At 49.2% G+C, this 26,139-nt stretch overlaps 1 protein-coding gene across 1 annotated transcript in view; it reads right to left on the bottom strand.

The window, feature by feature from the left end:
• Nucleotides 1-140: 140 nt before the first annotated feature.
• The window catches only part of LOC138504721 (embryonic protein UVS.2-like), a 44,352-nt gene continuing 18,353 nt past the window's right edge, over nt 141-26,139 (bottom strand). Inside the window, exons 9-13 of the mRNA XM_069625258.1 lie at nt 25,367-25,482; nt 7,072-7,297; nt 4,967-5,085; nt 1,784-2,009; nt 141-412 (exon numbers count right to left, since the gene is read on the bottom strand). Of these exons, the coding sequence (XP_069481359.1) occupies nt 402-412; nt 1,784-2,009; nt 4,967-5,085; nt 7,072-7,297; nt 25,367-25,482 (698 nt within the window). The 3' untranslated portion in view covers nt 141-401. The remainder of the gene's footprint in view (nt 413-1,783; nt 2,010-4,966; nt 5,086-7,071; nt 7,298-25,366; nt 25,483-26,139) is intronic.

Raw genomic sequence — 26,139 nt, 5'->3', positions numbered from 1 at the left:
AAGTGATCAGACATAGGCATAAAATGATTTATGGCCAAGCAGGGCCTGTTACTCACAGACTGCTGGTCATCGAGGGTAGGTTCCTCACTATATGTATTCTAGCAATGTCATTTGTGACGAAATCAAAGAATTCAGGGTCAGGTTTTAGTTTTTATTTCATTTTATCACTTCATCTCAATAGATCACTTTACACTTCTCTCAGACTTTCAAAAAACAGATTATGCTAAGACATCACATACCAACATGTACCACATATATAACGAGGGAACTAACGACTCCTTCAGAGAAAAAGGACTACAGTAGAGAATGAAACAAGAGAGAGAAATAAATGTGAATTCAGGAACATCACACGGTTCGATGCTATAATCCAATTGCATTCTTTCAGGATTCCTTCTCTTGGATCAGGCTTTCACTAGGGTAAAGAAAGGGAGATGAATATAAACCATAGATTTGATAGAAGATCTTTGCATCCCCAAAGGGAGTCATGCATGTTTCGGTGGGTGGAAGCATGTCACGGTATATGCAGCATTAAGGCCCCTATGGGCCACTGAAATGAGCTGTTCTTCTCAGACCCAGAGGGGGACTCGCTCCAGACTCAGTGTCACTGATAAAGGCCCAGTCCCCTTTCACATTTTTCAATGAAAATCTGTCATTTGTGTTCTTTAATCTCCAGTGTCAGTCAATTTTACAAGGTTGTTACATCAACTTTTCCGTCACCAGTCACATGGAAAAGGCTATGACATTGTTCAATCTAAATTGACAATAATGCTCTGGGAGGAGCACAGAGATCTATGGCAGCCTCTGTCATTCCCCAACACTGAGATATGGAGGGTTTACCTATATATAGCACAGGCTGGGTATACCCCTACTCCCACATCGACTGGGATGCCACAAGGCCGTAGTGCCCTAAGCAAGATGGTGATTGTTTAGGCTAGTAGCAACTAGCTTTGTCAGTAGACTATGGGCCTGATTCACAGAGTGTTTCCAATTGTATTGCACCATTATAAAATACGTTCATGAATCAGGTCATATTTATTGGTGATTTACAAGGCACTAAATGCTCCAAAAGGAAAAGGAAAATGGAGGGAGGACGACAGGTTCTGATCACTCACTGCTTTGGAACAATCATATCAGTTAAGTGCAAAGTTGGGGGAGAGTGCTAGTGCTAGAGGAGTATAACTGGTGAGTATTTGCAAGATTTAGTAGAAAACAAAGGAGCAGGGCAGATACAATACCAGCTAAGTGTGGGATAATTACAAGAGTTCAACAAGTTACTGTAGCAACAATATAGGTGGGCAACAGACATGAGCAACTTGATATGTTAATAGTCAAATGCTTTTTTAATGAAAATGTAAACATGTCCTTCAACGTTTTCGACAAAACAACTGATTTTCTTCCACTATGAGGGTGAGTGGTAGTTCATTCCTCGTGACTGTGCCTGCAGGTTCCAGTGCCCTGCCAGCAAACATATTTTTCTGGACAGGCTGAACAACACGGGAAATGAGATAGTATCAGACAGCGGCAAAGGATTTATGCCAAATCATATCCCTAAACATGGGAGGGGCTGTGATCTCAAGGATGTGAGTGGTGAGTACAGAGATGTACGCAATGGTTTTACAATTGTGCATTCTCCGCATCTAGCCTACAGTGCATTCAGGCATCTTTGCTTCACAGAGCACCTCCCACGCTATCTGCACAGGTCAATCACCTCTTGCTTTCAGGTAAGAAATAAGGTCTCCCACCAATGCCACAGAGTGAGCGGATGTTGCAACGTTCAACTTACCAAAGGTGTAGGTGGCCTGGAATCCCTTCAAGTTCAAGGATTCATCACTGTGGAACTGGAGCAGCAATGAGTTCCCAGTGGAGGTCACTGGTGGTGGGACGAGGTTGGTTCCGCAGTATTTGCCCACACGTTGAGAGGTAGTCTTGGCTCCGTTGAAAATGGACAGGTTGTCATAAGCGCAGGTTGCATCAGCCTCAATGTTAAAAGTTGTAAAGCTCAACGAGACCTGTAGCACGACGAAAGGAAAGGGGGAATTGTTACATAGTTATCATTCATTGTCCTTCTCTGTCCTTGCAAAGGGATGCCGTCTCTTAAGTATTACATTTAGGATCTGAGTCACACACGTTTCTAGACATAAATGGGACTTCCACCGGGAACACCTCTAATTTGTACATGTGTAAATGATATACAATATGCTGTGCATCTGAAAGAAGTTTCTATTGTACATACAGTTGCAAACAATTGGCAAGCATACATCTGCAGTAGACGACAGTGCCAGGGGAATGTCAAAGCCAGATTAGAGGAAGGCAGTGCAAATATTGATAAGCTCCCACACATCTGTAACTTGTATTGCCATTCACAGGCATGTTCCAAACCCTTTTAAAAACCTATCTGCATAAATCGCCTACTCTTAATTGATCTATGAGTTAGTGTGGGGAAATGCATCACGTGTAATGTAATGTTGGCAGCAAGTGATAAGAAACTGCAGCTACAATCTAAATATACTTTTATGTTATCATTTTGTAAACCTGATCTTGCCAACTGTGCACGCGAGTTGGCTGGTGTTTTTTCCAATTGGAGAGGTGTACATGTTTCCCACAAATATGTATGAGTGACCACACATAGCTACGCAGTCAGAACCAACCAATGGGGGATTCGATGGGTTGCCCCTGTGACCAACTAGCCTCAAGACCTGATTTGTTCTGGGCCAACCTCTGTGTCGCTGCAACCTTCCTGTGATGCAATTTCCCAACACCCGGGGTACCTGGACCATCGATGTGTGCAATGTCTTCCGAAGGATAAATCCGGCAGAAACTTTGCAGACATCCTTGTGAGTTTACAGAATCCAGGAATCTTTGTCCAGAGTTCAGGACCAAGGGACGAGAATATTCCAACTGGAGATATTCGTTCCTATTGTGTGCTGAGAAAAAGGTGCCAAAACCATGAGGAGCCACTGAAACATGTGCAATCCATTGCTGCAGAGTCCCTGATGTCCTTCCTTTCGTCACCACAACCAAGGTCCAGGAACAAGGGTCTGCATCGCTGCATCAAGAAGGAAGCCAGCTGGAACATCTGCTTCAATTCTAAGGTATTGTAGGTCATGAATCTATGTGATCACTGCACCGCCTGTAACTGCACCGATGAACATGCTGACGCCAATTACAGCATGGCGCAGTGATCAAATAGATCACTTTATGGACATACCGACCCGCATTCCCATAACTGAGCCCCCCACCTCACTTACCTTTGCGGCGCACATAGAAGTGTGCGCCGCCGACTCCCTGCTATCCCTTGGCACTGACTTACGTGGGTCGGAGCTGATGCCCCACGGTGCTTTTATTTCCTTTTTTACTTTCTTGTCCCCCGCTTCCTACAATGGCAAGCGGGGCACACCCCTGCAACCCCTGTCTAACGTTACTCAATGCTCTGTTTGGGTGAAGTAATGTGAGTCAGTGTTTTCTGCGCCCCCAAAGTCGCAGTGACTGGGGGGGTGCTCAAATGAGGGCAACAGTTTTGTACAAATCCTGGAGCTTTCAGTTTAACCACCTTTAGCCAAATCTAGTACTTCCTAGCTTCTTTTTGAATTACTGCAATTCACTTGTGCAGGCTTCACATCTTCTACACCTCAGGTAGGCTCACTTGAGCTCCTGGATTTTTCTTCAATGAATGACTGACTGTTCCACTAAGTTTTTCTAACAAGATTGCGTCATAACTAGAACTGCCCTATTGAATTTGGCTGTCCTGGATCCCTAAAGGCATACCTTCTGAACCCTTCTGGCTTTGACAGTGCTTGTTCCCTAGAAAGGTTTTGATTGTTTGACACTCTTATTGCTGGGGAAAAGACTTCTATATCCTTCCGGGAGAAAATACGATGGTTACAGTGCTACAGTGTTCTATTCTACTCTAACACGTTTTCCTTCCAAACTCAATATTGTATGCTGAACCATAAGTGGTACTACTGCCCTTAATTGATGTCACTCTGTGCGCTGGGAATGTTTTAGTACAAAAGGTATGTACTTGATTCTGAAATTCTGTTTGATGTTACTATTAGTTGCTGCATAACCTAGTGTGATTCCTTTTCTTTGTGTATATATACATAATTCATGTGATATAACTTTTAAGGGTGTAAGTGTTTACTTGACTACTTGTCTTTACTAATTTCATTGTACTACTCTACTGCTCAGCCACTCTACCGCCTTGTTTAGTACAGGCCTATGTTAACAGTTATGTCATGAATACCAAGCAGGTAAGTCTTGTAAAGTCCCTTACCAGATGGACATCACAAAATCTTACCTAACAGCAACTATTTTGAACAATTGTACCTTCCTGCTAGTCCTCCTCAATCCTGACGTGTTGCATTGTCTCTTGGGTGACATACTGTTCTACCATTAGGTTAGGTGGTTGCACAGTACTCACAAGAGGGTTGTGCAAAACTCTCCCTAACAAATGTAAAAAACAATTGTTTTTCAGCTGCAGTCCTCCACCTCTCCCTGCACCACAGCCATTTCGTCTCTTCATGCTGTCTGACTTGTATAGTTACATCAATGTCAGTTAAATAGAAAACTCAAGAACCCAAACACCTTAGTTCAGATAGTGGGTGTAGGATCGTTTTGAGGGTTCAAGGCAAAATGAAGCGTCCTATGGTTCTTTTGGTTCTGTTAACAAGATCCAAAGCCTGGCAGTATGCAGGCTTTGAAGATCTGGAAGGGATTGTGGGATCTGCTGGCAGGTGTACATGCGAATTAGGAACCGCACAGACTCAAGCATTCCAAAGATCACATGATAGGAGAAATGAGCTGGGGGATAACATACAGAACATATCTTCAATCTCACAACATGATGCAACACTGAGCGCTCTATCAAAGTTTCAAAGACTTGTAAGGCATCATTCTCTCCGGTATCGGTCACCGCTGTGTGCCAAACCTTATTGCCGGGGGCCCATTAATTATCTTTTCCACTCACCTTATACCCAACTGGAGCTAATATGTAGAAATCACAGTCCATGTTGGAGTGGTAAACATTGGGATAGAATGGAGATGAGATTGTCCCCGGAGAGCTGGTAAATGTGTTGCCACATTGCACTGAGAAATAAATGAAAACATCACCTTAGGGAATGTTGAAACATTATCTAATGCACAATCTCTTGTAATGGCAACAGATGGAACACCAACAACGCTGGAGTTACTTGAGGAAAACTAAAAGACTAACACCTGGGTCCTGAGTAAGGCCTCCGCCTGTTTCCATGTAACATCCGGCATCTGCCACTTCACTGACCAGTAAATTCTAACTTACATCTCTTCGAAAACATTATATATATTTTTTTTATTATTATTTTTTTATCTACTTGTTTTAATCAAATTAATGATTTTTACAAGGAAGACGGATACAACGGATACATAAAGAGAAAATTCAATCACTCAGAATTTTTTTTTTCTTTCTAAAAAGTCAATCAGCAAGCAAACAAACGTCCCCGAAACTCAGAATACTCAGGGAGATTGGGGGCTCGAACCAGAAACAGAAACTACTATTAGGAGCTCAATGGTGTTGGAGGGAGGGAACCTAAGATCAGTTTCAATGACTGAGCTGTGGCGATAGTCCAAGCAGTTCTTTCGCCGCTAATTAGTCTTTTCCACCACAAATCTTCCTCTTGAGTATAGGATGCTGACAAGTGCGGTAGCAGGTATTTTTTGCACATTGACTGGGTTCCCTGACAATTCAGAAGCAGGTGCCTAATTGTTTCAGTCTCCTCCTCTTTATTATAAAAGCGACAGTTTTTGGAGCTGGATAGGCCTCTTATCACCCGAATCTCATTGGTTTCAAGGATGTTTAGTCACGCCTTGAAGAAAAGGTTGCTTATTGGTTTACTGGGGAATTTAGTCAAATAGTTTGGAATGCAGTTCAATTTGCTCGGCTGAGGAGGGAGATGGCTAGTAGTTTTAAACTTGGTGGCATGTTCCAGAGTCTTTATCCAGTCGAGCTCCTCGATTTTCCTCTTTATTTTCATTGGGTTCTGTAAGAGCTCCACTTCAGAAGCCGAGATTTCATTCAACTTTGATCTGCGAGCAGTTTCCCACTTTTTTAGCATGTTGCATCTCATACCTTCTGTTTCTTTCCTAATTATATCTAGGATAGTTTGACAGTTCGGAAACAGAATTTTTCTGTATAGCATCATGCTATTTATTATGATGGTTGCCGCCAGTGAGAGAAGACCCATTTCTCTTCGTCTCACAACCATAGAGGAACACTTTGGTAGACCCAAAACAGATCGCCAAAAGTACCCCTCCAGCCGGGTCCAAAGGGTCGCCGGTGTCTGTGGCATGGCCTCGGTGGCATATGTCAAAGAGGGAACCACCTTACCTCGGTAGAATCTTATTGTCGGAACCAAGGAGAAGCGGACATATTTCTTGTCAAGCGCACGAGCTTGGGCAGAAAGTTTTCTTACTTTTACCAAGAGAGATTCTTGCAGTGCCGCGTTAGTTCTATAGCAATAGCAAAGTAAGAATGAAACCCAACTGCCACCATGAAATAGGTTATCGGTGGAACAATAAAAATCACTGGGGCTTATTATATGAACTCTCATTAAAAGAACAGCCATAGGAGCGTAGTCTGCCAACCTCCCTGAGCACCATCAAGTTCACACCACACAATGTACTTAGCAAATTGTCTGCAACCCTTCACTTAATTACAAAACATTGAACTTTAGACAATAACCTTTCATTTGACAGGCAATGATTACAAGAAAAAAAGAGATGCAAACACCCCAAACGCCCTACACCAATGTATTCAGGAATCATTAATTTGTCTTTACCTGCCGAAGGCACTATGGTTCATAAGATACATTTGCCTATGCTTTTCAGACTAAAGTCCTGTTTTAGGCTTGGGTGACTTCCTGTGCTGTAAACGTATGAACATGATTGTAACAGTGGCTATCATGGACCTCAACAATATCCAAGAAAACTAAACTTAGATACAACCAATGGCCCTATTAGACAATTTAGACAATAATGTAACAGGCAGGTGTGTCCTTCTTCGTATGGGTTAGAGAATGCAAGCATTGCAAGTCCTACCATTGCTGTAGGATGCCTTGAAACCACTGCCAGTAATGGAGTTGTCTGTGACAAACTCCACCAGCATCTCATTCCCAGAAGACGTGAAAGGTGGAGGTAATCCAGATCCACAAGCCTTGTTCAGTAAGACTGGTGCGGTCTTGCTGTCACCATCATAAATTTTAACATAGTCTGAGACACAGTTTAGAGAGGACTGTAGATCGAAGGCATCAAACTGCAGAAGAACCTGCAAGGAAGAGGGTGAAATGAGAATTGGAATATTCAAACAGTCCTACACATTTTATTCCTCAAGTATGTTTCACAGACTCTACTGCTATATTCCATTAAATGATTTGTGAAATTAATTAATTTGTAACTGAACATTTATTGCACATGTGGACTGCCAGTTAAATCTCATTAGCTTCTTTCTCATTTTGCACAACTGTAGTTAGTATTGAACTCACACAATGTCTTTACAGTGGATTTCCAATAATTTCTACACCTTGTTGTGTCTGCATCTTGTTAATTCATTTCTTGGTTTCATTATAATAGTGTCTGCTGCCCACGCCCAGCCATACAATGCAAAACAACTGAGGACATCCACAGCTTTTTTAAGCAATAGAACCCGAGCGTCGGGGGCATTACCGTCTCAGGTAATGCCCCGGGGCCCATAGGTAAGGACCCGAGCGATAAAACCCGAGGGTTTTATCGCTATTAATTCCCCGGGCCGTCACAAATTGCGTGACCGGGGCACTAAAAGCTTTTTTTTTGTCCTGAAACGCTGCAGCCTTTCGGCGCTGCAGCGTTTCAGGAGAAATATAAACGACCAAGAAAATGGCCGCTGCCATGGAAAGGGAAAATGGAGTCCGTTTTCCCTTTCCATGGCGGGCATCGGGAGCGGACGCGCTGGGAACACAAGTGTTCCCAGCGCGTCCGCTCCCGAAAAAGGATCAAAAATAAGGTAAGTGGGGTTGGGAGGGCGGGAGTGGGAGGGGGGAGAAAAAAAAAAAAACGTACCTGCGTCCCCGGCGGGGGACGAGGGAAGCCTCCAGACGTGTGGAGGCGCGGAGCGGGGATGGCCCCGCTCCGAGTCTCCACACGGCTGTGGGCTTTCCTCGTCCCCCGCCGGGGACGCAGGTACAAGAAGGCAAGTGGGTGGGGCGGGGCGGGGGAAAGGAGGGGATTTAGAAAAAAAGAATTCCTTACCCGAGTCCCCGGCGGGGGGTGAAGGCAGCCTCTCAGCCGCGGGGAGGCTCAGAGCGGGGATGGCCCCGCTTCGAGCCTCCTCATTGGCTGAGGGGCTGACACGACCCCCGCCGGGAACAAAGGCCGTGGAATCCCGATGAAGGGATTCCCGGCCAGGTAGGGACCTGGCGAGAGCCAATCAGAATGGCTCTTGCCTTCTGATTGTCTCTCGCCGGGTTACTAATAATAAATAGAACATCCATGAGTTGTTCAAGAACCTCTCCTCCTACGTCATAATCTCCTGGTCCAGAACCAAACCCAACCTGATTTACATTGACCTCGTCTACTGAAGGTTGCTTCATCTGATAAGCAACAGATCCTAAACACTTATGAATGACAGAGAGACTTTCTATTGCAGCACTGTAGAGGCCACTCCTCAAAGAATGTGTAAATTAAGAAAATTGTCTTCTTTTTCTGCTAGTTAAACCTCCACATCTGTCCAAATGTCCCTCTAACTGTACGTATTGCTCCGAAATACTAACTTTCAAAAGGGTAAGACTTACGCCCCCATCCTTATCTCTTTGTCTTGCTCTTCTTATTTTGGTCAGTTTTTGATCCACTTTGATAGTGCTAAACACTAGATTTGTGGACATCTACAACATTACTCTTCAGGTGTCATCAAGATGACTTCACAGCTCTTGGGCTGAATCTGAATGGCAGATTTTAATACCATTATCTATCTTTTAAAAGACCACCAGGCACTGGTTGTCTTCCTACTCACATAGCTCTGAAAACCCACAGCCATATCCTAAGCAAGAACCAGATCTTAAAGCCACTATAAACACTGAAGACAGTATTGAGGACATTTGGTATCCATAACCGGAAGAAAGTCATTAAACAAGAGCCTTTAAAGAGATGGACGGGGAAGCCTTGCAAACATGAACACAAAGCTCATAGAAACCATAAACATGTCAAATTGTTACACATGTGTGCTGAATAGCCCTTGTTTATCTCCAGAGTACCAAAGAGGTAGCTCTAAAACGAATATAGAGAACAAGATCACCATATGACCACGCGGGATGTTCTAGTGGTGAATGAGAAAAAAACAGTTAAGTCACAAAATGGTAATGTTAAGTGGCAAAAATGAGAACACACTCTGTAGCTAATTTTCGAGTTCCTGAGAAGTCTGGTAGGGGGGATCTTTACATTTCTACTTCTGTGTAAACAAGCCCCTGCCTCCAAATGTTCCTCATTTGCACACCGATGTGCAAAAGGGGAGGGAAAAAAGGCCTCGTACACACTTGTATGCTGCCCTTTTGCACTCTGCCACGCAATGAAGTAAACGCTGCCTGCTATCTATGCATTGTGAACGCAAACCTGGCAGTGTTTACAATGGAATACCATGGATTCCGCCAGCTATTTGCTACTGCAAAAAGCCAGAGGACTCCATAGGAATCCCACAGTATTTGCGCTGGCATGAAAATCCATACCGGCACACATCCTTGAGTATTTTTATGTCAGAGAGGATGGAGGTCATGGACACATAGTTTGATTTTCGCCTCTCCTCTCTGCCATACAAATTAATGAAAATATGGAGTGCAATGCATTAAGGGGCCGATTCATGGAACAAACGTGCGCTGAAAATCCCAGTGCAAGCAGGCGCAAGGAGGCGCAAGCGGGAGAAAGCAAGCGCATGCGCAAGCGTGCGATTCAAGGAAGGTGCTGCGCTACTTTCCCACTGGTTGTGCGCCAAATCCGTGCATGGCGCACGCTGGCGCACACATCTCCAAACAGCGTGCGCTAAGCGCACAGCGAAAGCGCACATAGCGCAGCGCACACAACAAAAGTGGGCGGAGCAGTGGGCGTAACAAGCAGAATGGGGAATAATGCATGAAAAAGAAGGCGTAACTGGGGAAGTACTGCAGGGAACTACACAGAACGCCCACACGCACGCGAACAACTCGTATTCATGGATTCGAATACGGGAAACCCGCGCACGGCAAAAGACGCGCACTGGCGTCAACGCTTCCGCCACACGAAGGCAGGCGGAAGCCTCCCCGCGCACAGCATAAAAGTGCGTGCAAAAAACAAACACGTATATACAGCTACGATGAATGCCCCATTTGTCGCAGCACTGATCGTGGGACACCGCAGGAGGAGGAGAATAGCCAGGGCATGCATTTTTTCACCACGGACAAGCCTTTTTGGGATGTCTGACGACCAGGTCTATGGCAGGTATAGGTTTCCACCCCATATCATCCTAGACCTGGTCGGGGAGTGGGAAGATGACCTAACATCCCCCACCATCTGCTCCCAAGCATTGAGCCCCTTGGAGAAGGTGCTCAATGTCCTGCATTTTTTGGCCACTGGGTCTTTTCAGCGGACTACTGCCATGGTGGGGGGGGTCTCACAGGCCACGCAGTCACGCTGCCTACACCAGGTATTGGCAATCATGACAGCACGCCCCACAGTCCGCAGGCACATATACATGCCCAGAACACCCGCAGAAAGGCAGGCCGTTGTCCAGGACTTTTACAGGGTGGCACACTTCCCCAAAGTGCTCAGTGCCATAGATTGCACCCATGTGGCCCTACGTCCACCTAGGCCCACTGAGCACATCTACAAAAACCACAAGCACTGGCATTCCATCAATGTACAGGTGGTGTGAGATGCAAAGGGAATCATCACCTCTGTCTATGTAAACTACCCTGGCTCCACCCATGACAGTTTCATATACAGAATGTCCGCCCTGAGCCGGGCCCTGGAAGCTGGGCAGCATGGCGACACATGGCTCCTAGGTGAGTACAAATGCCCGTGCACATGCATGCATGTCACACACACACACACAAATACACAAACCCCAATAATCACAACCATTATCACCTCTCCAGGGGACAGTGCCTACCCCCTGAGCAACCACATGATGACGCCAATCTGGAACCACACCACACCACCCCAGGTAAGATACAACGCGGCCCATATTGCAACCAGGGCCATAGTGGAGCACACATTCGGAGTGCTCAAGTCACGCTTCCGCTCCCTTGACCGCTCTGGTGGCCAGCTACTCTATGCACCCCCAGTAGTGTGCAGGATCATTGTGGCAGCATGTGTCCTGCACAATGTTGCAACACGGCAGGGCGTACCGGTGGACATGGAGGTGCCCCCACATACCCAACCACAGGCACAGGTGCTGCCCATGGGAGGAGATAGGGCACGTGGCGCGGAAGCCCGGACCCTGCTTGTGGCCAGATTTTTCGCCTAAACTCCCAACCCTCCGGAGTGCACACAGGCCTGGCACATACCAGGTGACAATCGATGATGAGAAAGAGGCAGTCAACTGTCACAACCTTACCACCCTGAGATTGTTGCCATGGAATTGCCACATTGTGTGCATCCCTAGATACTTAAACACAAGCAATCATGTGTGACCAAAAGGCACACATGCAAGGTGTGAATCACACAGACCTGCAAAACAGGACATGACTATCATTGGTATGTCATTGGTATGTCACTCAAACCCTCCCAAACCACAACATGACATGGCAAGCAATAGCCATACACAAAAAGCCATTCACAAAAAGGTGCACATTGCCATGTTAAAAAATGTAAATGGGCATCAGACAATGATGCCTGACATGGAATCTAATGAAATGACTGACCAACAACCTCCCACCCAAAATAAGTCATACCCAAATGCATTCCAAAAGTTGTATTTTAAACATAACAATGAATGCCTGTCCACATGCACAATGTGCATTGCAAAATCAACACTGCAGCTACTGTGTGCCGTGTCCACCTCCTGCAACACACTGCTTAGCGCACAGCACAGTGAACAGCCATTGTGTGTGATGCACACCCTGAGCATCACATCTAAGTGACAAACTACATAAAAAAAACAAAATAGGCATGTACAGGATCCACAAATGGTCATAGAACATGTGCTGCAGGGACACAGTGGGCACCAGACGGCAAACAGAGTGTACACGTGTACATGGAAGGGTGGTTGTACATGTGGTGGATCATAGTGCGAGTGTGTGGGTCAGTAGGGACATGCACTCAACATATGCATGTGAAATCAAGTGACCATCAGTGTCCTCTACACATCACATGTGAACTTTCACCATGTGTACACCAAGCATGTAAAATCACAACAATCCCCTTACACCTGAAAGGTAAACACAACACATGAAAAGGCATTGATCAGCAGAATACATCATGTAAATAGGAAAGCACAATTACAATTTCAGGGTGCCCATCACACTGCAGGGCAAGGCAACTATCAACAACAAAACACCCCCCCCCCCCTCACAAATCACCAGGACCCACTGAACAACTGCATCTGGGTTATAAATCTGACATCCTTGAATTCCACCTGGCCACAGGATCACCCTTCCCTTTTGTCACCATCTCCCACCTTGTGTGTAAAACGTTGCCAGCACCCTCAGAGTCCACCTAGATTTGCAAAAGCACAAAATCCAACAGAAATCAAAGCAGGACAACACAGAAGCCAAGCAAATAGCCTGCAGGCAGCAAAACAAACCAGAACAGCCTCCAGTAGATGACTTGAAGTAGCAGTATGCCACAAAGGCCAAGTTCTACCACAATGATGTTAACAACCAAGGTAGCACAGTAAAACAATGTCACAACAAAATCTGAACCATGTGTGGCACATAACATAGAATGATGCACCACGAACGGATGTCTACTGTCACAGCTCCTGTGTACAGGCACAGGAGTGGCAGGAAACAGCCTCCCCCACCGTGGTCTGGGTGCCTGCAAGGTCTAACTCACACAGGCCTCTGAGACCCGGGTGGGGAAGGAGGGTCAGGGATATGCAGTCGGGACATGCATTGGCATACTGGATAACCGGAATGAGGGGTAGGAGAGGGGAGTAGGATTGACACGGGAAAGTAAGGAATGCACCAAAATGTAGTACACACATTAACACATACACAATTAGATCAAACTTGTTCACATGCACATAGCACCAAATTACTCAAACGTAAGTCAAAGAGAAACTTATCTCTGGGGTGAGTGCTGGCCTCCTGCCTGCGCACTGTCAGGTCCGGTAACAGGAGCATTTCAATGCTGCAAAGAGAGCCACAGTTAATAATCTGTGCGTGCCCAAAACACACAAACATACCACCAAATATGCCCCAAAGTAACAAAATACACTACAAACAGACAAACTTGTGTGGATGCTTCATACCCATACGCAATATTACCCCTCTGATGGTTCATACACAGTCAATGCAGTAAGTCAGGCACCGGTGGGTGCGTGGCAAATGGAACACCAATGTGTCATGATTCACACAACATGCAATGTTCCCTGTGTAAGCAGACAGACGCATATAGCAAGGTCTGACTTCAGAACAAGTCCTGTACCACCATGACCAAAATAAAGAAGCCAGTGCATGTATCAATTTCTACTTGGAAATGAAATGCACTGCACCCGAGTCTGTCCCTTGCTGTCTGTCCCTGTGAGCTGCTTCATTCCATGTCTTGGAACGCTACATGGCTAATGCAAGTGCCTCAATGGACCATGGTGGACCGGAGGATATGTGCCACTGCCCCTGCAGGTGCCCCAGACAACTTTCACATCAACTAGCCATCAGTCCACTAACACATCTGAGCTGTATTGTGGGCTTCTACACCAATATTTGTTCAGATTCACAGTCAGTGCTGCTACTAAGCATGCATGTTCAACTGGCCAGGTGGAAGGTTTGCTGTGTTGTGACCCCCCTGTGCTACTCACCTTGCCTGGAGTCCCTTGAAACACGTCATTGATTTTCGGATGTATGATCGCAATCCCTGTGCCTCTGCTTGCGCACACAGGCGCATGTCGGCAGCACCAAACGTGTCATGATTCCAGACGTCCAATGGCCCATGTCTGCTGGCAAAGGTGGTCCTGAGGCTCATCCCCCTTCAGAAAGTGCAGGAAACACATGAATAAGGCTTAATATTCATCTGTGTGTGTCTCTTCAGGCATTACATGACTGGACCATGTCAGAGACGTACATCAGAAATCACACCATCAGTCCGTCTTTCACAGCAACAGTGTGGAACACACTATCTACGGCATGATTTGAAACAAGCACATGTTCATTAAAGATAAGAAACATACTACACAATGCATAGCAATGAATGTACACATGAATCATTAAATAACCCATCTAGCAAAAGAAGAACAGTGGACAATTACACCCCAATCATCCCCACTAGGGGTGTTAACACACGTTCCACAGCAGCAGACATGCCACAGATATGACAATCCATTGCCCTTGTGTAATAGGCTGTTACATCGAACCATCATTGCGTGCCCATGGATAAGGGAAGCAGGAGTGGCATATATGAGTCAAGGACCCCAAGCAGCAAACACATACACAAGACTAGCTTGAAGGGCCCAGCTGGAACAGACAGTGGATGCTTTCAAAAGCCACAAAGCACCACACCATCACATGAAAGCACAATAGACTAGCAATTTTAAACTATATTAACTAATTACACTAACTATGAAAAACCTACTTTACCTATTTAAACTATCTATCAAACAGAAACTTAACTAACTAAACTAAAAGAAAAATCAAAAATGGCCACATATGACCCAGGGGGGAGGCACCCAGGAGGGGGGAGGTACAGGGTGCTGATCAACACCCACATGCGAGGATGCTGAGGAAAAAAAAAAACCTCCATGGACTCAACGCCTGCACAGCCCGACCTATGTGGGAGATAGATTGTCATCCGTGTCTGGCTCTTCCTGGAAAGGAGGACGTGGCACAGGAGCATGACCACGCCTAGCCGCAGCTTGCCCCTCATCGGCAGCAGGTCTGCCGGACGGGTGAGACTGGTTCTGTGTGGCGATGACATGTAGGTCTGCATGCAGAACCTCCCGTGATACACGTGCTTCCTCTTGCAAGGTAGCATGTGTAACACAGAGTTCCTCCTGCAAGGCATGGCTTGACAACCGCTGCACCTCCTGGCAAGCATGCAGCTCAGCTAAGATGGTACGCTCAAGCTGTGCAAACCTCTCCTCTGCCCGCTCCCTCTGGGACATCAGAAGGATACCCAGAGTGGATCTGAGGGAAGCATGCTCCTCCCTCAGGGCCTTCATGTGGGCCTCTTCGTGAGCAGCAATTGCTTGATGCAGAGATGACATTTCAACCTGGCATGCCATGTCTGAAGCCGCCATGCCCAGCCTGAGCAAGCGGGCCGTGGACCGTGCCGCCTGCTGCTGGAGAAGCACCTGCCTAGCAGGGCGGAGCACATATTGGGCCACACGCTCCATGCTGTCAGTATACAGTGGTTGCGCGCGGCGACCACGTTGCTGGGCTTGACCCCTGCGGGACCCAAGGACCAGGTGTCCTCGTTGTGTTGGCACCAGGCACATCATTGGCTAGTGTGGAGGGTGACCCTGCATCCCGATCCACCACGGGCAGAGGTTCCAAGACTGTCTGACCCCTCAGTGCAGGTGTCGCGGACAGAGGAGTGTCCACATCAGAATCACTCACCCCTGACATATGGACATGATGCGCCTCCAACTCGACATGGTCGTCAGAGTGCTCTTCAGGGCTGAACTCATAGGCAGCCAGAGACAAGATGGACTGTAGCACTTGGGGGTTTTCATGGCCTATCACCCCACTACCCCCACTTGTGCTGGGTTGATGTAGTGATAACAACCCTGTGCCTGGCATGACATTACCATCCTCCGGCTCCATTGCGTCATCATCTGAAAAATAGAGAGAAAAAAGGTCACTACAGATGTTAGAAGCACTCAACACACACACACACCGACACCAAACACATCAGGCAGACATGTGACACACAAAATAGAACCTGCCATGCATGCTGGGTCAACTTGAAATTGCTTCTGTGATCAGAGCTGTTGAAAGCTGGCAGTTTGCATTGAAGTGGTTGTATGCAGTGCAGCAAATATGTATGTCACTCACTACCTACATGTACAAGGACTTCATGGTGTGTGTCAGAAAATGTGAAGGCAGTGCAAGGTCAACTTCAGGCATCACGTGCAATGTGCATTCAATGGATAGCATATCTACAAGCAAAGCAGCCCTCCACCCAAGTGCAAAAGCAGGGATGCCTAGCATGGTATCAAAAGGCTGACCATAGACCTGTTTATTGACAGACAGTGTTGACTAGCATCAACAGCTTCATGTGAGTCAAGTGACAACACTGCAAATGATGATGGGACAGTAAGCAGGACACATGATGAAACCTCTGGAGTCCACCCACGTGTGAAGCGGACACTACACCAGTTGGACAGAGTCATTGTCCATTAAACAGGCTGAAGCCTGTGACCCACACAGATTGTCAGACCATAAACATGTGTGCAACGCAGTACTGAGCCACAGTTGACATGGGAAGGCAGATGAAATGCCATGCAATTTAGGTAATCATGGGCTTGTGGACACATATGGGCATGCGTGAAATGCACATGGAGCATGAATGGGCACTCATGTCCCTGCGGGGCATCTGACCTCTGCACAGTCCAAGTGAAACACCCTGCATCAAGTACTGATGATGTACCTCAATGGATATGTCTGGCAGATTGGCCGCTGGATGTTACAATGTACACAGGAGGCATGACCAGGGAAGTAACCAAGGGCAATATTGTAGCAGACCAGTGCTAAGATGGAATTGGGGTGCAGAGCAGGGGGTTGAGGAGCAAGGGAGCATGCCTAGATTGGCTACCCCCTTGCAGGCAGAGGACACATGCACATCAGTCATGCTATGCATAGTTCCTGGGCTGAGAGGAAGGTCACCCCACGCTACATGCAGAAGTGCCAGTGAGCTGGAACATGGACCGGAGGAGCATACTGGTAACCAGCATGTGACTAGGGTGCAAAAGTGGTGATGTGGACAGTCCCCGTCTGCTCCACATGTCCACCATCCAGCAGAGTAGACATGCATCAGGGAAGCATTGCATTACTCGCATATCATAACCATGTGCACGTGATATGCAGTGGCAGTCATGCACAACACATCACACAAGTAAAACACACACGTCCTCGACAAACACACATCAACACTCACTGGACTGGGCATCAAAGTCCGGCATCTCTCTCACTCCTTCGACCGATTCAGATGGTATGAACTCCGCAACGAGTGATTCATGCGGTGTGAGGTCTTCCTCCTCCGGTGCAGGCCCACCGCCAGTCATCAGAGTCAAGTTGTAATTTGATGCACGCTGAGCCTTAGCGCTGCGTTTGAGGTCATTCCAACGCTTTTTGCACCGTGCGCACCTCATGGCAGAATGCACTCACATGTTCCGCAACTTGCTTCCTGTGGGTATCACGGTGGGCAGCCGTAGTCTGACAATTAGCACCCACTAGCATGTCACGGCTGTGGTCCCGCACGTAGCCCACGAGGAAGTTCAGTTCCTGGTTGCAGAAAGGCTTCTTCCTCAACATGCAGTAGTTCGTGGCTGTGTGTGGGGTCCCAGCCTGTGCTGCAGGTGCAACCTTCCTCCTCTTGGATTGTGGCGCAGACCCTGGCTGGCTGATGCCGCCCTGATCAGTATGGCCAGTGGGACCGGTGGATTGAGCCAAGGGAGTGGCAGGTGGAGGGACGAACAAAGGGCTGACTTGTGTCAGTGGCAGCTGGGTGCCGTCTAATGGACCCTGCGCGTCAACATCCGCTGTGGCAGGGTCATTGACCGCGACTGTCCTGGTTGGCAGACTCACAACCGGGGTGTTGTTGGCTGCATCTGCCCCATGCATTTGCCAACACCCAGCTGTTCGGGGCAGCAGATGACATTACTTCCCCAGGGGCACGTGTCTTGGTCAGGGCAGCCCCGCGTGCCCCTACGGTTTCCCTCTGGTCCTGTTGGAAATCTTCCAAGGGCTCTTCAATTGCCAACGCAGCCTGCGCTGGCAGACCCTGAGCCTGGGTGGTGGTGTCCACAGCTGCACCTGCAGCTACCACTACCCTTGGGCCCGTGGCAGTCGATGAAACAGACTGCTGGGTCGCACGGGCGCTTGTGCCAGATGCAGAAGCTGCATCTCCCGGAACCACAGGGGGTGGTGGCATGATTGCACCGACACATGGCACAACATCATGTTCAAGTGGTGCATCCCTGCCTCTTCCCCCTCTGCAGCCACCCTGGACATCCTGGAGTCCCCTGACTCCCTGGTCACCCCGGCCACATCCCTGACCACGCCTGCCACGAGGAGTACGCCCAGCTGAGGCGCCCCTCACCTTTGGTGGCCTCCCAACTATGGCACAGATGTAGTAGTGCCGGCACAGATGGAGTAGTGCCAATGGGAGGTGTACACCACAATTGACCTGGGCAATTGAGTGAAGGGGGTGGGATGCAAGATGTTAACAGCCCCCCTGCACCTGCAAGGCTGTATGTCACCCCGTTGATGTAGTGACGGGTCACGCTACGCCCAGGCACCCCAAAACTGCAGTAAAACCATGCACGCAACCCTGCAGCCTACGTGCGTGGAATCAACCTCCCGCAGTACGCGGTGGCACCCAGTAACACGGAAAATGAATACGCGTGGGACATGCAGGCTACTATGACCTCGAAAACGGGTGTGATACACAGGGGCACCCGCAGTGGGAAAAATAGAATGCGCGACTCACCGCCTGACTAGCGTGATAATGAAAAACACGTGTAGCCAACACCCCCGCCAAAAGAAGAGATACGTCCTCGATCGCTGTGAAGATGTGATGGCACGCAAAATTACACAAAGCAGCTACACACGTCGGTCTCCACGAAAGGCACGCACAGTGAACTGCTGGCCCCACTTACCTTTAACCCGTGCTGTGGGAAACACCCGCATGCGTCACATCACTTACGCGCGTTGGCCCTTTCCTCAGATTACACGCATTCACACGCGGACGTGCAGTTTTTTGACCCGTGCTGAAACAAAATGCCCACGTCACGAGGGAAATGCCTGCGCGCGTAACGTCAGAGAAGCGCTTACACACTAAGGGCCTTTGGTCCAATGAAAACGCATACGTGTGCTGACGTACTTACGCGCTAAGGGCCTTTCCTCCAATACACGCTGACGTGCAATTTTTTCATGTGCCAAATCACTCCGTATCAAGCTGGCCACGCAAAAACACACGGAAGACCACGCTCCTGCCCAGAAGGCTGAATTACTTCCCCCCAGAGGCCCGAGCATGCTCCCACCTGCCATCTGCTGCTGCCTGACTGCCTGCTGCCCACGTGCCCTGTCATTTGCTGCCAGCCAGGGGTGCAGTTGCTGTGACCACCCCTGCTGGAACCGAACACTCCCGACTGGGATTCCGTCGCTCCACAGCCCAGCCCCAGGACCCAGTTGCCCACCCACTCCTGCCTCTGGGGTTGCCATTGTCAGGCACAACACCATCTGAGACCACTGGCAACCCCCAGCCAGAGAGGCAGAGGGCCACCAGCTTCAGTGCCAGGGATGTTGGTGTCCTGGTGGAGCAAGTCCTGGGGCAGTATGATTCCCTCTTTGGAAGTTTGCGCGCCGACTATGAAGGACGGACCAGGATCTGGATGGACATTGTGACTGCCATCAATGCGGAGGGGGTGGCAGTCCGCAACTTACATCATGTCAAGAAGCTCTGGAAGGACTTCAGGTCCAGGACCCTCAACAAGGCCCGGCACCTCTCAAAGGCAGTGGATGCCAAGGGGCACAAGGGCCAGCTGTCGGACCACCAAATGGGGGTCCTGGAATGCATATGCCCAGGGCTCTACGTCCAGATCCTTGAGAGGCAGACCCATCTGAAGTCGAGCGGTAAGTGTACATGCATGGTGATTGGACGCTGTGCGTGTCGTGGTGTGCCAGTAGTGTGCAGGTTGCACATGTGTTTTTGTAGGTCCATGTAGGGATGTGTATGAACATGGGCGTGAGGCTGCCACATGTGAGTCCTCTCAGGTGTGAGACACATTGATGGTGTATGTGTTGGTAAGCATGCTGGGCAAATGCAGGTGTGGGAGCACACATGTTTGAATTTCTGTGAATGTACATTGGCATGGTTGTGGCATGGATGGTGGTTCATAATGCATGTATCTGCACTGTGTACATGTGCATGTATGTGTATTTGACAAGTGTGCAACTGTGATGCAACATGGATGCACGTGACACTGATATTTAGAAGGCTGAATGTCAGATGTGACATGTATGGCGATCTCATCACTGCGCCAGTTGGAGGAGATGTACACATGCATGTAAGTGTGGTGGCGTGTGTGCATGTCTAGTGCACTCCCAGTGTTTCATGTGATGTCAGGCTCACCTTTGGCTGTACATGCTGTTGTATGTGTATGGATGGTGCTGCCTGGTGCAATATTGCTGTGGAAATGCTCATGTGTGTGAGTTAAAATGACATGTGTGTCATGCAGTGTGATGCCATGTCTGAAGTTTGACAATGCCACTCATGTACAACTGTCATGTGTGTATCAGTCCAATGTACTGTGCCCTGATGCCTGTGTTTTATCTCTCCCTGTCTGCAGCGTCGACTGATGAAGAGGGCGGAGAGGGTGCTGTGGAGCACAGCGGCAGGGATCGCACCACCAGCCGGAGACGCAAGGCCCGGTTCCCCTTCCAGATTGTCATCTCGTCGGGAAGTGAGGAGTCTGGTGCCGCGTCCCAGGCCGCAGCTGCCGAGGGTAGGTCCAAGAGGCAGAGGTTGGAGGTGGACTCCTCGGCAGCAGAAGGGGCAGCTGAAACGCCACAGGGTCCGACGGAAGAAGATGGCATATAGTCATCCAGGTTGGTGGGGGTTTGGTGGAGGAGGAGACCGTGGAAGGGACACACACGGGGTCAGGAGGTGGAGATTCCACTGGTGCTAGTGGTGCAGTGCAGGACCAGGGACAGGAGGCAGCACAGGCCACCGGGAGGTGCCTGTGTGCAATCCTGTCCCTAATCCTGTCACTGCATCATCTGGCACCAACAGGGATGCCTACGTCCAGACCCGTTTTCAGGGAGGGGATGAGCGCACAACAACTAGCCTTTCTCTCCCTGCGGACGTGGCTATCCGGGACCGTGTTGAGCCTGTCCTGGCCGGGATAGCGTTGCGTCAACGGGGCATGCGAGTTGACGTGCAGTCTTTTCGTGAAGAGACTGCACATCATCTCGGGTGCCTCTTTGACCGCGTTGACCTGCTGGGACGAGTCACCAGTGCTGGATTCCTCCATGTGCTGGACTTTCTTGCGACCCCCTCCTCACCTGAACCCCCTGCGCACCAGTCGTCCTCCATTCCATCTTCCCACCCATGTATCACCTGGGTACCCTTTGGAGCTGCCTCTGACCCTGCGGCCAGGCTGGTGGAGGACACATCCCTGCCACAGTCGGGAGTCGGACATCCAGCAGGGGTGACCACCTCAACAACTGCACCCCAGCCGGAGGCGGATGTGCAGGCAGCAAGAGCCAGGGCACAGGCAGAGGCACAGCAGCAGCAGCAACAAGGTGGGAGCCATGATGGTTCGGGGCCTTCAACATCGGAAGGGCAGGCATCAGCCAGAGGGCAGGAGAACCCAGGACTGGAAGTGTCTTCCGTGTGGCATCGGTTAGGCCATGCTGTAGATGCTGAGCGGCAGCGGGCAGAAGAGGCACGGCTCACGATGGTCAGGGCGGAGAACTCCATGCGTAGGGCTCTGAGGCGGGCCGAGTGCCTCGAGGCAATTCACAGGGACCTGGAGGTCCACATGTCATCGTCCCTGCGAACCCACGGGGCCATGGAAGAGGATCACCTCCGGGACATCGAGCAGGATTTCGATGATGCCCTGGCCCGGGAAATAGGGAAGTGAGTCGTCGGACTAGCCCGCTGCCATTGTAAATAGTTTTTAGAGTTAGGTTTCCTTTTCCTTTTATTTGTGGTCAATGGACAATGCCACACACATTTGTATATAGTTCTATTTTTAGGTAGTTTCTTAGGTAGGTTTCATTTGTTTGGTTGGGCTCATGGACCCTTTACATAGTTGGACAATGGATTGATTTGATATGTTTTTTTTGATTTTGCACATGGAATCATGGAATTTTCTTTTGGACAATGGATTTTGAATAGTTTGATCATGGATTAATTTGATTTTTTTTTTCTTATGGACATGAAGCAATGGATTTTCTTTTTTTACATTTCCTTTGGATTTGCGTTGGTGGAGGGAGAGTTTGGACTGTTTTTCTTTTGATTTTTTTTGGATTGGTTATAATTTTCATTCACTCATCTTTTGCACATGCTTTTCATTTCATGTTTGGTATTTTTGTGTTATTTAATTTCATTTATTTATTTTTGTACATAATACATTTTCATATTTTATTTCCATGTGTGAGATTTGCTCATTGGGTTGATGCATGTGAAAATGTGGGTTTACACAATCCATGCCAACCAGTGTATCTGTGTGACGGACATGTGTTGATGTACATAGTTGACTTTTGGTTTGTGTCTTGAGATAGGCATGTCAGTGTGGGGTGGATTGGGAAATCATTGCGTCTCAAGAATGGGGTGGCATGATGTGGTTTTTTGGTGTAGAAGGGGGCCATGAATGTGCATCTTTATTTTGTGTAGGGGGGACATGAGTGGGGGCCTGCTGGCAGGTGCCCCTGACTGCTGGGGGGTGGGGGCGCAGGGGACATGATTGGGGGCCTGCTGGCAGGTGCCCCTGACTGCTGGGGTATGGGGGTGCATTGGGACATGAGTGGGACATGAGTGGGGGCCTGCTGGCAGGTGCCCCTGACTGCTGGGGGTGGGGGTACAGAGGGACATGAGTGGGACATGAGTGGGGGCATGCTCGCAGGTGCCCCTGACTTCTGGGAGGGGGGTGCAGGGGGACATGAGTGGGACATGAGTGGGGGCCTGCTGGCAGTTGCCCCTGACTGCTGGGGGCGGGGGGCGCAGGGGGACATGAGTGGGGGCCTGCTGGAAGGTGCCCCTGACTGCTGGGGGGTGGGGGTGCAGGGGGACATGAGTGGGACATGAGTGGAGGCCTGCTGGCAGGTGCTCCTGACTGCTCGGGGGTGGGGTGCAGGGGGACATGAGTGGGACATGAGTGAGGGCCTTCTGGCAGGTGCCCCTGACTGCTGGGGGGTGGAGGCGCAGGGGGAAATGAGTGGGACATGAGTGGGGGCCTGCTGGCAGGTGCCCCTGACTGCTGGGGGGTGGGGATGCAGGGGGACATGAGTGGGGGCCTGCTGGCAGGTGCCCCTGACTGCCGGGGGGTGAGGGTGCAGGGGGACATGATTGGGACATGAGTGGGGGCCTGCTGGCAGGTGCCCCTGACTGATGGGGGTGGGAGTGCAGGGGGACATGAGTTGGTGATCACTAGTGGAAGGTGACATGTGTGCTGGCTGGGGAGCATGGCCAATTGTGCAGGGTAGTCCCCTGTGTTGTGGGTTGCCTGCAGGGGCCGTGGATGGGGTGGAGGGCACACCTGGGAGGACCCACACTGCCAATTCACGCGTGGGACTCCCCGTGCACCCCACTAGATACACATACCCGCTCTGACAGCGGAATCGCGTGTGAAAGCTCACTCGAACCCCAGTAATAGATATAGACATACTTCACTTGCACAGGGCCCTTCGTGTGTGAAACTTCCCGTGAACCTCAGTAATACACATAGCCCACTCGCACAGGGCCAATCGCGTGTAAAACTTCCCGCGAACCCCAGTAATACACGTACCTCACTCCCACAGGGCCAATCGCGTGTAAAACTTCCAGCGAACCCCAGTAATAGACGTACTCCACTCGCACAGGGCCCTTCGCGTGTGAAACTTCCAGCGAACCCCAGTAAAAGACGTATTCCACTCGCACAGGGCCCTTCGCATGTGAAACTACCCTCGAATCCCAGTAATACACGTAACCCACTCGCACAGGGCCAATCGCGTGTGAAAATTCCCGTGAACCCCTGTAATACACGTACCCTACTTGCACAGGGCCAATCGCATGTAAAACTTCCCGCGAACCCCAGTAATACACGTACCCCACTCGCACAGGGCCAATCGCATGTAAAACTTCCCGCGAACCCCAGTAATACACGTACCCCACTCGCTCAGGGCCCTTCGCGTGTGAAACTTCATGCGCACCCCCGAAATACACGTACCCTGCTCCGATCGCATGTGAAACATCACGCGCACCCCCGAAATACACATACCCTGCTCCGATCGCGTGTGAAACTTCCCGTGAACCCCAGTAATACACGTACCCCACTCGCACAGGGCCTATTGCGTGTGAAACTTCCCACGCACTCCCGAAATACACGTACCCTGCTCCGATCGCGTGTGAAACTTCACGCACACCCCCGAAATACACATACCCTGCTCCGATCGCGTGTGAAACTTCCCGCGAACCCCAATGTACCCCACTGCACAGGGCCTATTGCGTGTGAAACTTCCTGCGAACCCCAGTAATACATGTACCCCACTCGCACAGGGCCTTTCGCGTGTGAAAATTCCCGCAAACCCCAGTAATACCCGTTCCCCGTTTGCCGTGTGCTGTGTGGTGGCCCCGTATACTAGTCCAGGGTTAGCGCAGCCCTTTGCGCTGGATTGGGGATTTTGATGGCTTTTCCTTGCGCAAGGGGCGTTCTTGGGGGCGTAACTGGCGCTGCTGCAGGGTCGCTTCGCCACTCTGCGCTACGGCTGGTTTTGGTAGCTGAAATCCATGAATACGCTGGTGCGGAAATGGATTTTAGCGCACGCGGCTGGTGCAGACAATCGCACGCGCACACTGTGCGCCAGATGCATGTGCCACTTGTGCGTTAAATTCTATGAATTACCCCCTATATCTGTAAAAGCCTTACGCAGGGCTCTAACGCATTTCACATACGGTACTCCCTAAGCAAAATGAGCTCCTCTGTGGCAGCTGGTCAACGGGAGTGAGTTAGTGGCTCTTCGGTGAAAACAAACATGCAAACAAATACAAAAGTATGGGGAGAAAAATAATTGGTTTATGCATCTACCTCAACTCCTTGATGATAAACTCATTAGACAAAACATGCATAGGGTCAACCATTTCCCCACCACTCTGCCAATAAAAAAGTCAACGCCATTGAGCATTGGCCTTACCTTCTTGGACGGTGCCTAGTTAAGTACGCCACTAAGTCCCACAACCACTATTCCTGGCTGATTTCAGTGCCACAGTGGCATGTAGCTGACGAGCATTATTCAAGTGCCCCTGAAGACTTTACCTTATCAGATGGCACTCGGATCAGATAGATGCAGTTGACGTTGTTTGGGTACGCAGAGGGGTTATTGGAAGACTTGAGCGAGCCTGTGGTATCAGAGAGCAATGTGCTGCACACATCTGAAGGCAATGCATTAAAAATAAAAAAAATAAAAACAATGATGAGTGCAAATTAACATATCTCGAGCCCATCATGCCAAAACGCACATTTACCTGCAGTGTAACTTAATGGCTCCCGAATGCCAACCTGTGTCTGCACTTGGCAGCAACAATCTAATTTCAACACCGGAGGACCCCACACATCCCCTCAAAAACGAGCACTTCCCCATCTTCCTAAACCACCATGGCCATATCCCCCGTTTTTCCCCTCTTCTTTGTCTCCCTTTGTGTTTTCATTTTCATCGTAATTTATTAAAGGCTGGTTAATCCAGGGGTCTGCAGAATACACTTTCAGGACAAGCTTTGATCATGGGAGACGCCGAGAGTGGTAGCCGGTGCAGTGTAACTGACTATAACTTTTACATTTACATTAGAAATGTTCTGTAGAGGGCTTGAGCTTTTTGTGTGTGCAGAGAGCAAGAAATGACAGATGTCACCTCATGCACAGTGCCACATGACCAAAATTCAGTTCGCTGGTATTTTGAATAATATTGTTATGCCCGCATCAAATGACACCCCATCACTGTTCTCTACTGATTTCCAGTCATGTGCACCAACCCTGACACGCAAGAAAGACTTTGAGGCAACTTGCGTGGGTGCATCCAGATTTAATGTTGG

This window comes from Ambystoma mexicanum, chromosome 11, assembly GCF_040938575.1.
Source record: "Ambystoma mexicanum isolate Mex_15411 chromosome 11, UKY_AmexF1_1, whole genome shotgun sequence".
Taxonomy (NCBI): Eukaryota; Metazoa; Chordata; class Amphibia; order Caudata; family Ambystomatidae; genus Ambystoma; species Ambystoma mexicanum.
This window is presented reverse-complemented; position numbering and strand designations above follow the sequence as displayed.